The sequence below is a fragment of the Plectropomus leopardus genome, chromosome 23, assembly GCF_008729295.1.
Source record: "Plectropomus leopardus isolate mb chromosome 23, YSFRI_Pleo_2.0, whole genome shotgun sequence".
NCBI lineage: Eukaryota > Metazoa > Chordata > Actinopteri > Perciformes > Serranidae > Plectropomus > Plectropomus leopardus.
Window position 1 is genome coordinate 17,724,043 of NC_056485.1, and position 14,182 is coordinate 17,738,224.

Below are 14,182 nucleotides of genomic sequence, written 5' to 3' on the forward strand. Positions count from 1 at the left end.
CTCATCCGTGTTCATGGCGACCGCGTCTCCTGTAGGAGTATAAAGGCCTTCTAAATGTGTGTTATTATTATTATTATTGAAGATGTGCATTTCCAAACAGAACAGCAATATTGTACAGGTCATTTCATCGTTTTTTGTCCGCCTGAGCACTAGTTCACCAGCCAGCAAATGTGTGTTTGTGTGTGTGTGTGCGTGTGCGTGTGCGTGTGTGTGTGTGTAGTTGCTGTAATGGAATATTGAGTCAGACTCGCTCCATTTCAAAGTGTTCAAACTTCTCTCCAAAAAAAACAAAACTTGATGGGGTTTTTCTGTCTTCCACCAGGATCCAAGTGTCAGATCATAGATATTATGTACATAGACTCGCCGCTGGCTGCTGGGTTATACGCCGGCGCCATATTGGAGAGGTATGACGAGCCTGTAAACGAATGACAGTGAACAGGGAAGCTGTGAATGTCTGGATAAAAAGCACTATAATGTTTATATTTCTCAAGCGATTGCAATGAGTCATTTTTATAATGATGTGTTTATGATAAATGTGTGGTAGAAAAAAAAATCTTGTTTCCAGTTAATTTTATTTGGATATTTAGTTAATAATCACTGCTGCACGCTCCGTAGAAAGCTAGGCTGAAACAACCAAATTGTTTGTTGCCTTTTTCCCATGTTTTTTTTAAACAATATATTTATAAGATTTTCTTATTTTCCATTAAAAACCCCAATTAAGGACAAACATATAACAAAAAAAAGTTTAGATCAACAAACATAAGAGGTCACAGGAAATCACAGGTTACAATAATTAATGTTCAGGAAACTACTTGTAAAATATGGAATTTTCTCTTTTTTAAAAAAAAAAAAAAAAGCACCAATTTGCTCAGGATTTAAAGGTACTTTACTTTTAAAAGACGTCTAAAAGCTGCAAAAGAAAAGTAATGAAGCTCCAGGTTTCAGAGGGTTAACTGGAGACTAAACTTTATTTTCTACCACATGTGGATCGTAAACCCATGAATATAAAAATGACTAATTGCATTTGGTTAAGAAATATAAATATTAGGCTCTGTTTTGTGTACGGGCTCGTCTATACCTGACCATTATGGCGGCGGCGTTGGCGTATCGCTGCAACAGGCTGATCCGGTCAATGCGGCGTCTATGTCCGTGTGTTTATGCGTCTGATAATAATCGTGGATAAACATTCAAAGGCAATACTTGTTGATCTTACAGTACGACTGTATACACTTCCGGGGGAAAAAAAAGAACAATACTGTAACTTGAATGTCTGCTTAATGAAGAATTTTTACAAACCCTTGAAATAGGAACAAAAAGGATTGCACCCCCTTCGATGTAAAAAAGATTAAGTTATGCCCCGTTTCGCCACCCTCGCCCACCTGTCAGTCATTAATGTTAAATGTTTTATATTGTAATATTGATATTTTTTAAATTATTGGTACAAAGTCCCCTTGTCTTATGTCCAAAAAAAAAAAAAAGTGCATTATTGCCCGTGCTGCCTACCTGGGAGTTTTTTTAAAAAAGAGGCCACTTCCTGTCTGTCCTGGAAACGTTGAGGAATTGGTGCTGCGGCGGCGGCGGTGGCAGTGTAGCGTCGAAATATCACCCTTCACACCTTGTGACGAGCTGCAACCTGAAACCCTTTACTCTGCAGGATGGAGGTCACAAAATCTTAACTGTAGATTTTTAACTAGAGTGTTTTTTCTACTAGCTCTAAAAGAAGTTTTTAACATAGCCTCTGCATTATTGTCAAACCCACACATCATTCTAAAAATGCCCCCCCACCCCTCGAGTTTGGATATTTTTGGGTTTTTGTTTACATGCTGAGTCGCCTCTAACCACCCCTGGCTCCTCTTCATCTCCTCACGCGAGTCTGAACAGCTTTCGCTCAAACTAATAAAGGGGGGTGATGCATGCTTTTTAAAATAATGTGTCGCCTTGACAATCGGAGCTGGTTTACAGTTTTTCTCTTCAGAAATAGGGAGTAACGAGCGTTCAAAAAGGGGTCAAAAAATGTTACATGCCTTCTTAGAAAACGCACGCTGCATTAACCGTGGCGACTGAGCTTTCAGAGAAAACATTAGCGATGCTTTTTACAAAAAAAAATATCTTAACCGGTTCTCTTTGTGTGTCTGGTCATGTTTGTTTTCTTCCAAAAGCAGCTGTTCTTGTGTTTTTGTTTTTTTTTTATAATGAGCTCTGAACAATGTATGTATCCTCTAATATGCCAAATGTCTTTTATAATGTAGTTTTCATGCACTGCTAAACAAAACAGGGCAGAGTGAGAGGCAGCTTTAAACAAATAATGAAATTTTAAAAAAAAAAGGAGTGTGGAGCCCTTCTCTGTCGCACTCAGCCTTACTTCTCCTTAAGACTATTTGGCTGTTTGCACTACAGAGCGCTAACTTTTTCTTTTTCTCTCACACATTTCATCCTCACTCTTTCATGTTTATGTATTTGGACTTTCACCTCTTTTTGTTTTTAACACGCAGCCTGTTATGCTTAGCTTTGCAACAGTTTTTCGTTGTCATTTCCCCCCTCTTTCCTCCTCTCCTTCATGTCCTTTCACTCTCACTGTATCTGTGTATTATTCTAGTAAATGGTAAGCAGAGGTGTCATTGTGGTAGTATACTCAGTGCTCAAAGGGTTGCTGATGGTAGAAACCTGTGCCGTTTGTAACATTTTAGCAATAACGTCAAAACAAAGGGGACGGTTTTTTGTTTTTTTTTTGTTTTTGTTTTTTTGATAACATACGTTAGTTTTGTTTTTGTACATATTGCAGCTCCAGATCATGCTCAAATCTGTATGTCATTAAAAGAAGAAAAAAAAACGAGAAAAAAACTTGCAATATTGGCATAAAAATGAGAAATAAAAAAAGTGATATAAAATCTCACTTTGTGTTTGATTGACTTTGTTTGTTTAATCGTCATCAGAAGCATTTTTTTACACTTTAGCTGAAATAGTACAAATGAATAACTTGTGTATTTTTTTTCTCCCCACAGTGACAGTTGAAGGATAGTTCATCCCTTGGGGCGCCCGCTCTATCCACTGAGCCACCGAGCACCGCATACAGGGGTTGTGTCCTCGCCGCAGCGGCCGCGGGTTCGATTCCAGCCTTGGCCCTTTGCTTCATGTCATCCCCTCTCTTTCTCCCCGTTTCACGCTGAAACTGTTCTGTCAATTAAAGGCAATAAAGCCCAAAACACTAATCTTTAAAAAAAAAAAAAAGAAAAAAGTTCATCCCAAAATCAAAATTTCAGATTTTTCCTCTCAGCCGTGGAGCTATTTATCAGTCGACATTGTTTTGCTGTGAGTGTTGGAGGTGTTAGGTGTAGAGATGTCTGCCTCCTTTTCCAAAATATTAGACTTTTGGTGCTTAAAGCACAAAAAAATACATTTTAAAAACTCAACTGCAATGTCTTTTTCCAGAAATCATGACTCAATTACTCAAGATAACCCACAGACCTTGTTGTGAGCAGTTTCATGTAGGAACTATTTTCTGTCCACTTGTAAACCGTATTAATGCGCCGAAGGAATTGTGCATCTTCTGCTAGCTCACCTAGCACAACTGAGCTAGCTCACGTTACACCTCAGCTGTGGAGGACAGCATAGTTCAGTTTTTAATTGGAAAAAAAAGGCTTTGAATTCAGTTTTAATTGCAGTTTAACTCCCCTTTTTGTCAAATTCTTAAATCACTATTATTTGTTACTTCTATGAAACAAGTGGGGCAAACTAACAGTTGCTAAGGGTAAGTATAATTTGAACCATCTTGATCTTAACAAAGCTTTCTAACTTGTTAGCTAGCTTCTAGCAAGTTTAACAGTATTTTAACAGGGCTAGCCAGCAGTTAGATAGCTATTAGCAAGCAACTCAACATCCATTAATGCTAATTATGTAATGCTGGCAGCAAAACATTTAGTACTACCTTTTAGCTTTCTAGCTAGCCGGCAGGTTTTTCTTAATGTAGAATTGTAATTTATTTCATTACTGTTGTCTGCTGGCTAGCTCACCTAGCATAAGAAAAAAGCTTTGCATTTGCATTTCAACTCCCTTTTTGTCAAATTATGAAATCATTTACCGTTTTTGGGACTACAATTTCTTAGTGTTAACATTACATTGACATAAGTAATTTGTACCAACATCCATGCTTGAACTGAATAAATCTTGCCAGCTTACTAGCTAACGGCTCCTAGCCAGCTACACAGCTTGGAGCTGTATCCCTTTAAAGAATTTGGGTTTATTTCATTACAGTTAACTTCTGTTTTTTTATTCTTTGTCTTTACAATGAATTACTGAAGCATGAGAAAGAAACGCTGAGCACTGGTGGTAGAGGTCCCTCTAAATAACGGTTCTTGTGCCCCACAAGCCACCTGCTAACGTTATCACCAAGCAGAAGGAAGTGTGCATCTACTCAGCTCACCTAGCACCATAGTTAACATATATTACAGCTCCGCTAAGGAGGACGCCATTTTTGTTGACATCTTGTGCTGTCAAGAGCGCGAGCTGCTTGTTGAAGAGTACGCAAATGTCTGTGGATTATTTTGAACAACCAGGTCATGATTTCTGTAAAGAGACATTGCTGTTGAGTTTTTCAAATGTATTCTTCGGTACTTTGAGCGCCACAAGCAGAGTGACATCTAGTTTCATTATATTTGAGAGACATCTCTACAGCCTATATCTCCAACCCTCTGCAGCTCACACCAAAGCAATCTAGATTGATAAATAACACTACAGGTAAGAGGCAAAATATGTGTTTTTGATTTTGGGTCAAACTGTTCCTTTAAGCATCTCCCAGGGCTTTGGGCGTCTACCAAGCCCAAATGGAGCTTTTATCCTTGGGAAGAAGTCCCAGCAGATTCCCCCCTTTTCTTTCCGCCACTTGTCTGGGCCCTAATGCCCTCTGTCCTTTGGATCCACTTTTATTAAAGCCGTTAAAAGCTCCATGTTACTCTGCCCCGAGCCGTTGCCGACGCATTTGCACACTGGGCGCTTGAGGTCTTTATATGGTCAACCAGACGTTGGTTATACGGAGACGGCAAGTGCGTCTGTATATAACCAAAAGAACACAACACCATCCCTCAAAAACCACTTTCAGATGTATGTAAAATCACAGATTACATTCAATTATGTGCGCTTTTAACAGGACTTGAGTCAAAATAGGCACATTATCATGCAACAAAACAAAATACTTCAAAATCTCCATCAATGCATCAAACCTAAAATAGGAATTTATACAATATGAACATTACAACATATGGAAACAAGAAAATAAGTTGCTACATTAACGCTGCTATATTTAACAGGATGAATCAGCGGAAATCAGGTGGGTGATGCCAGGAACTCGCTCTTTGAAGAAGAGGATACAGGTGTTAAAAGTCCCACTAAATGATAAGGCCTCTGCAGTTCCTGTGGTACACTCAGTACAAACCCCTGTAGGCACACAAAGACACACATTTAAACACACATACGGTACACACACAGTAGGTCAAGGACGAGAGCAAAACTGTTTGTGCACCGCAGGACTGTTTTGAAGCTGCTGAGTACAGTCACATCACAGCGTGACAGGCAGCCGCTGCTGATGACAAATAAAAGCCTGTTTACATATGAGTAGACTTTTTTTATTTAAAGGGCCATATCAGTCATTTTTCATGTTTTATCCAATTTCCTACTAATCATGAATAGTTAATTACTGCTGCTGACTATTTTTATGTGTTTTCTTCATATGCAGGCGACCAGTTTGCAGTAATTTCCAGTAGAGACTGATTGCAACTGCTGAAATGCATCCCTGCCCTGCATGGCAGCATTGGTCGACGTTAGCCTCCGGGTTTTCATACAGAAAAACATCATATGAGCACGCTATCGCTGCAGGAACATTATGCTCCCTCAGGTCGCCCGGGTAAGTAAGTGACTTCATTTTGACCACAAAGCCTTTTTTTAGCATCGTTAACTACTAAATATTAGCACATTAAGCCGCTCTTACACAGCTAATGGTGATAACAGAGCTTTCAGTGATATCTTAGTCAACCATGCTAAAGGAGGTTTACAGCTCAAAACTGAGCTAAACTAATCGCCAAATGAGCACCTCCACTAGCTAGCTTGCTCCAACCAAACGTGAGTGACCCGAATGGTGCACAGTGCAGGTAAATGAAGAACAGCAAAATTAACCTACGGACCCACATGCGTAACCGGTCAAAAGTACTCATGGCGGTTAATTGTTAATATTTCTAGTTCCTGTGTATGTAAACCAATGAATTACATGGTGCTCCGGTTATGCGCGGCTGACAGTTATCGCCGCAGTTGCAGTCATACTATTATTTTGGTACAGAAAATCAAATGTTTGAATTCGGACATCCATCCCATGTGAGTAGTTAATGGGCTGAAAAATGGGTCCTTTTTGGGATTGTCCACAGGTTTCATGATGGCCACATGTCTGTTGGACACATAGGTGGGTTTTGTCATGTCCCGCTCTTAGATACGTTCCTGCTATTTATCATTTTTGTCAATTCTTGCACTTCCTGTTTTATTTTGGTGTCCCACATCTCGTTTCAGCGCCCACGTTCTGTCTAGTTTCCCTTTCGTGTGAGCGCCAGCCCCGCCCTAATGTGTTTCACCTGTGTGTCATTGTCTCACCTGCCCCAGTGTATTTAGCCTCTGTCTTCCCACGCCTCTGTGCCAGATTGTCTTTACCACCGTGTGAGCTTTCCAGCGTCTTCCCAGTGTTTCTTGCGTCGTGATATTGGTGCTAGCTTGTTTTTTGACCACCCTTTTGCCTGCCGTTTTGGACACCTTTGTCTGTGGACTGATTTACCGTGTACCGACCTTGCCTGTAGTAAAGATCCTGAACTGCTACTCTGCCTATTCCTGCTTTGTGAGTCAGGTTTGAGGTTTACCAAGAGGGGGCCCCACATGGGTTATACTAGGGCTATGTAGGTACCAAGTAGGTTATGGGCTAAATATAGGGGATTTAATTTGGGGTCCACTTTGGTGAACCGATCCGTGGGGGTCATTATGGAACCCGTAGACAATGCCATATTGGGCTAATTTTGTAGTCCATTTACCACCCACATTGGCTTCAAAACACGTTCTGGCTGGGCTAAAATCTTGTATTTTATGCGGTTTACAGTTACAGAGCTTGACTTCAAAAACACTGAAGAGTTTTAAAGTTCAGCTCTTGTCCTTGGAGAGAAAATATTGAAGAGCTTTTCATCAGAATCACACAATCTTCAGCAGGGCACTGAGTTTGCCCTGTTGCCATGGAAATTGAACTGTTCACATTTAAGGCTTGTTCATGTTCGCTGAAAAGATTATTTTCGTTATCGGCCTTGGACCATTTCCATGACGACTGGACAAACTCAATCTACAGATAAAGACAGATATGATCGAAAGGCTTCAGAACAGTTACAAAGAGTTTCCCCCTTGAGGTAAGTTTCTTTTTTATCAACTAATGCAGTCATGTACAAGTTTGAGTACTTGCAAATTTTCATTTACGTTTTTTTTTCTTTTCAGCTTAGGTGGAGCATGTCATGCGGTGAACTGTTTTCATTAAAGGTGAGTTAGAGAATCTCTAATTTTTATACTGTAAGCATTATGATTACAGGATGTTACCGTCTCTGCATCCTGTTCTTGTGAGCGCGATATCTCAAGAGCCTCTTGAGGTGAGCGATTTTGTATGAACGTCAAATTTGATTTAAGGATAAAAACTGATTATATATAAGTGAGCAACGGTCAAGGTTAGTGTGACCTTTCGTCTGTCTCATTCCTGTAAACATGATATCTGAAGAACAACTTGAGGGAATTTCTTTTAATTTGGCACAAACGACCGCCTGAACTAAAGAATGAACTGAGCGAACGGGTCGAAGATCAAAGGTCAAGTTCACTGTGAACTCAAAACTCAACAATGATCTATTAAGATTTTGGTTGTTAAAGGTCAAGATCACCATAACCTTGCATCTGTCTCTTTCTTGTAAACATAATATCTTAAGAAAACCATGAGGGAATTAATTGAAATTTGGCACAAACGTCCACTTTGAGTCAATGATGATGTGATTAGACTTTGGTAGTCAAAGGTCAAGGTCACCGTGACTTCGCAGAAATTGATTTTGCAGAAATTGATGTAAACTGTAACTGTTGGCAGAGGCATACAACCCCGAAGCGGTAAATCTTGTTTTGCAATTTGTAGAAACTGATGCTATCTTGCAATCTAATCCTTCTGGCACTGATTGTGGTTTTGGATATTTCCAACCTGGTGCACATAGTTCAGAATAATAAAAGGTATAGAAAGACTATTTGGCCCCTGTAATGTGTTTAAAAATAGTATATGGAGAGTGGAACATTACATGAATGTGTATCCTGTTTCATAAAAACACTCCCTTGCTATGTCAGACTTGAGGTCCTTCAAGGTTTTATATGATCAGCAATCAGCCGGCAAGCTTTAAGGAAACATCCGCCTCTGTGAGAGCACTGAATGTACTCTTCTGCTCCACAGTCATTCATCTTGTACCTGCTTCATGTCACACTCCAAGCTATAGCTGCTCATAAACTTGTCCTCTACGCACTGTGATGGCTTTACGTTGAAAGAACACACTGCAGATTTCCTTCAAGTGTTTGCACTCAGGCCAGACCTCTTACACACACACATACGCACATGTACGAATCAATCCAGTTTAAGTCAGCTCACTCCAGGCCGATGCACGGATGCCGGTGTAGGTTAAGCGCGTGCTGGCTCCGTTTGGCGCGATATGACCATTCTGCTCATTGGTCTTTGGCCCGGCTCTTAATCTGCCCGCTTCCCCTTTAGTCATCTTGCTCCCAGTCGACTTCCCTAAGCTGCCGCCTCTCCTCAAGCAGCTGCAGCAGGTGAACGTGGCCAGCATGCCCTGGCGGAAGCGCTTGTTCATGAAGCAGTAAATGATGGGGTTGACGCAGGCCGATGTGTAGGACAGCAGGTGGATGAAGGAGATGGGCGCTCCGGTCAGGCGGTAAGCCGAGCGCTGGTCGAAAGCTTGCCACGCGTTGACCACAAAGACGGGAGTCCAGCACAGGAAAAAGAGAAAGACGATGACCAGGAGCATGCGGATCACACGTTTCTTGGCCATCAGGTTGGCTGTGGAGCTGGTGCTGCACACACGGCCCACCATGGACATGCTGCTGGTGTTGCCTGTTCTCATGGAGATGCTCTTCTTTTTGGACGGCTGCAGATAACATCCGTCGTTGTCACCGGGCTTGATGCTGTCAGTGCTGGATTGTCTGTCTGTCAGGGGAGAGAATATGAAAAGAGTGCAAGAGAGCAGTTTTATCAGCAGCTTGAGTCCCTTATGAGTTGGGAAGTTGGGGTCATTTTCAATGTTTAGGCCTCACGCTACAAACCAAGGAGGGGTAGCCTTTAAGCTAACAGCATGGATGTATTAAGAGAACTGGATGAAGCATTGAACGTTGGGCACCAATCATCCCTATGAGAGTTGCTCAGTGGCTCATGTGCCATAATGGTTCAACTGCTGCATGTAAAATTACACAAATGATCTTGGGATTTTCTTTCTTACTCTGTACTGTGCGGCCTGTGGAGCATGTGAGTGAAAAATGTTGAGTCATGTTTGCTAAAATCTCCAGTGCCCAGCTGTTTTGGGGGATTGTTTAGCCTTTTATTAACATTTAATCTTCATACTTTTGAGTTTTTGTAGATTTATGTCTTCAGTAGAAACTAGTGGTGTTATCACCGAATACCACAAGATTAGGGAAGTTGTAAAATATTGATACATTGACTAAGATGTTGGTTTTGATCTTTTCATAATGCCAATATGTTTATTTCCACACCTCTAGATTTCCTGCTGGACTTCTCAAACGTGATTCCCCGGTACAGCTCCAGGCAAATGAGTCCATAGGCTGTCATCATGATTATCCCGGGGATTAGGAAGAGCAGCAACAACAGCGACACGTACCTGCAAGGGACAAATTAGTGAGAGTAAGTGGAAGCAAATGAGCATCCAGTGCTTCTAATTCAAATCAACACCAAATCGATCCAAATTGCCTTGCTGAAATTAGAGTCCCTGCCTCCAAGTCTAGACAAATGTCGACGTGACAACACAACTGTTTCTATTGTATGTGATGTGTAATAAGCGTTGTCTTTTGTCTTTCCATTATCATAATTTAAATATGCATTTTTGGTCAACATCTCTCATTTTTAAAATATGCTCTATAAATAAATTTACATGTATAATTGACTCAAGTATATAACATTATACGCTTTTATTTTGAAGGGTTGGATCTATGTAATGTCCGAAGATTTCCCCAAGTGGACGTCTCACACCAGCAGCACCAGACTGAGAAAATCAATAAAGAGGCCATCTGAAATTAGCAGTTCGCTACTTCAGCTGCCACACAGTCCTGAGTGCATCAAAGTGTGAAGACGCCCTGCTGGGACAGTAAAGGTACGACACTCCCTCATGCACTTGTATCGAACTCACCAGGACTGTAGGATGATGTCGTTGGGCCACGCCGTGCGGCACATGTGCCCGGTGCTGTTGTTGTGGCGGGTGAACGGCTTGAGGGTGCTAGAAATGGGGTAGGGCAGCATCAGGACGAAGGACGCCACCCAGGTGGCGGTGATGACCTTGGCGGCGTGGGATTTGGTCTGCCATGCCCTGGAGGTCAGCGGTTTGCAAATGGCGCTGTAGCGCTCCAGTGAGATGGCCACGAGGTTGAATGTGGAAACACTCACTGACACACCTGCACAGATCAGAATATTTTTGTTTTTAGTTTTGGGATTGAGCTCTGATTTGTTTAAAACTGAGCCCACAGACTGTACAAAAGAAGTGGATTTAGCCACTGTGACTAGAGATGACAACAAGTAATCGAAAATCAACTAATCGGTTGTTAATAATTTAATCAAATGTTTTCAAATTTAAACAGTCAACTGACGAGGCTGTTCAATCGTGTCAAAGCATGTGCAATATGTAGCTGTGAGCTTTGATTTAGCAAAAAACACATTTGAGATTGTTTGAAATAAGCAAATTTTTAAATGTTTTTTATCAAATACGGATTAATCGATTAATCAATTGTTAATTCAACCAATAATCGATTAATGTAAGTGCTGATAATTTGCAGCCCTTTTCATGAAGTATCTGTCCGTAGAGTACTACTATTAAACCTTGAGTTTGGCATTTTGGTGATTGCCATGTTGGTTTTTGGAGCCAAAAGTGACCGTATTCGAAAGAAAGTTTGGTTGTTGAGACTGGGACTCCAAGTGAAGTAAATGTGTCATTAATTAACTCTTTGTTAATCCATGTGGAAATAAAATGCGGTTACTTTAGTGTAGAGCGTCGGATTAGTTTTACGAACGCGTCCTATGATTGCAACCAGTAGAGTCGCCCCCTGCTGGCCATTAGCAATAATCCAGGTTCAAGGCGTTTTCACATTGGTTTTAATGGGAAATACAAGTTAACACCCTCATATCTGCACAGTAAATATGGAATAAAATGCAGAAGATTTAAGATTGTTTTAGTTCAGCATAAAGACTTGAACATGGGTGAAGAACTAAGGTTTTTAAAAAAAGCCTATTGCTTCATATTTAACAGAAAGAAATCAAACTTCTTTACAAATTCTCAACAAGAGGCCAAATTCAGTGCATTTCCCAAAATGTAACTTTTCCTTTAATTATGAGCATTTCTCTCCACTATGGTTTTTATTTTTCTCCCTCTGCTGTGGGCTGTTTAACACCCAGGATGGTCGGCATCCTCACAACATGTCACCATGTTTACTACACTGCTTGTGATGCTACGGCACATTAATCTTTTGCCACATTAAAATTTCACTGCTGAGCGGCCACAGAGCGCATCCTGCACTGTCAGCTACCAGATCAGCATCAACGCACAAACAAGAGCAACTATAAATACATTCAAATGATCCCTTTGTGCAATCTGAGAGGAGCGACAAATAAACAGATAAACACACGGACAAATGAGGTAATAATGCTGGATGACAGCGCTCTGATCTCACTAAAAGAAGCAACAGGAAGTTAGGGGAAAAAAGAAAATCAGATTTCCTAGCTGACCTCTAATTGGATGAGAATGAAATATTAGTGAAGGAGCGTCATCGGTAATGACTGCACCTGATTACAAGGCTCCCAGCGGAGGCTTTCTGAGAGGTAAAGGGGAAGAAACTTCGGGAGTTAATCAAAATCACAAGCACATTAAAGCCAGGGGAGCAGTGTACCACATACCTGATCTGACTGGCTGTCTGTGGCCTCTGATGTTAATCGTCTGAAAAATCATTTTGTAATTTAACTCAGATAAGTATGTTTCTAGAATCTGTGCCTGTAAAAAACAAGGTCTGTTTACTGCCACAAACAAAAACAGACTCAGCTTTATAATAACGGAGAGCATGATTTTTTAGGATTTTGCACAAATTTTAAAAGTCTAACTATGAGCTAAACTTAAAGCAAGTTTTTTGGATTGGTTATTTCCTATTTTTGGTCATATTAAACACAAATATTTTAAATTATTTTTGGCACAAAGAGTTGTTTTTGGCACAATGTTTTGCATGGGAGGAGATTTAATGCTTTGTAAAGTTGTTGGGATTTAATATTAATAATTTTACTGAGTGTTAAAAGTATAGTATGGTATAGAAAATAAATAAAATAAAAATATTTCAGATATATGGTATACAAACAATGTCAGAAAAAAGTCTTAGTATAGTACAGTATTAAAAAAATCAATTAGAAAAAGTCATAATATAGTATGGTATTAAAAATTTGTGAAAAAAGTCATAGTATAGTATGGTTTTGAAAATGTAATGAAAAAAAACATAGCACCGTATAAGTTGTAGTATGGTATAAAAAAAAGTCATAGAATAATATGCCATACAGAATTTTGGGGAAAAATGGTCATAGTATTGTATGGTGTACGGTGTTAGGAGAATTTGATGAAAAAAGTCATAGTACAGTACAGGATTAAAAATTTCATTTAGAAAAAGTCATAATATGGTTAGAAATTTCACTATAAAAGTCAGAATAGTATGGTTTTAAAGTGTAGGGTAGCTACTGTAATATTTATTTTTTATTTTTTTGTCTTTCTCACCTCCTGGACTGGTTTGCGTCATGTCTCTCTGAAGCAGGTCAGGTGTTGCCGTTTACGTGCACGGAGCTTTCTAATGTTCAGCCGCTGTACCTCGTATCACACCCCTGCAAACTGCACACTGTAGCGGATTGGATTGGCTGCTTGTACGTTTTAACCTCAGATTCAAAGTGAGCACAGACGCTTTTCGCCCTTCAGCAGATGAATGTGAAAACAGCTTTTTAATTTGCGACTCTGTACATACATTATTCTGCACTGTGGAGCTCAGACATCAAAGAGACAATAAGAAAAACACTCTTTTGGGCGGAGGCTGACGTTTAAAGTTCTGCTGTTCTCGGTTAATTTGAGATTTTTATGGACTGAATTCATTTCCAGTTTACTCATGTCATTCATAAATAATTATCCTTCTGCACCATCCATCATTTTGCTCAAGATTTCTATAATTACTCCTGTCGAGATTGCACATGTAACTGGGAAATATAGTAGCAAGTTAAACTGAAGTGGTGTTGTAAATATGGCTTCAGGTAAAACTAAACTTTGTGATGACTTTTCCTTTGACTCGATCTTAGCTCATTAAACAACCAGGAAATGAACTTTGCATAGGACATAACCCAACATGACTCCAATTACACAGTCTTTCCGCCATATAATACAATTACCAGTACATTTAAAAAATATAATAATAATAATGCACCATGGACATACAGCGTTGAATCATTTTGTATCGGCCATGATGGAATATTAGGTGAAATAGCAGAATTAGAGGGCAACAAAGCGCCAGTGCAAAAACTACACATTTAAATCACATTTGAATGCAAAATTTGAACAAATCTGCTGATTTTTTTTTAACTTGTCGTCATTTGCTTTCCTTGAGTAAAAGAAGGTCTACTCAAGTAAAAATGATAAATCAAGGTATCAGGGTAATATTTTGGCAGAATTGGGCCACCAAGCGTTAGTGCAACATTTTTACACAGTCAAGTCAAACTTGGATGCAAAATTTGAAAATTTTTGTCATAATTTGCCGTGCTTGAAAGAAATATTCCCAATTTTGAGAATATTGATAAATTGAGGTATTATGATAATATTTTCTGACAGAAGAGGGTTTGAATTAGACG

General features: G+C 39.8%; 1 protein-coding gene across 1 annotated transcript; it reads right to left on the bottom strand.

Moving 5' to 3' along the window:
• Positions 1 to 8,199: 8,199 nt before the first annotated feature.
• On the bottom strand, positions 8,200 to 13,092 carry cckar (cholecystokinin A receptor). The gene is made up of 4 exons (XM_042512718.1): positions 13,071 to 13,092; positions 10,461 to 10,722; positions 9,811 to 9,935; positions 8,200 to 9,250 (listed from the first exon to the last, which is right to left on the bottom strand). Exons 1-4 carry the CDS (start codon positions 13,090 to 13,092, stop codon positions 8,664 to 8,666), a joined length of 996 nt encoding a protein of 331 aa, XP_042368652.1. The 3' UTR covers positions 8,200 to 8,663.
• Positions 13,093 to 14,182: the final 1,090 nt, after the last annotated feature.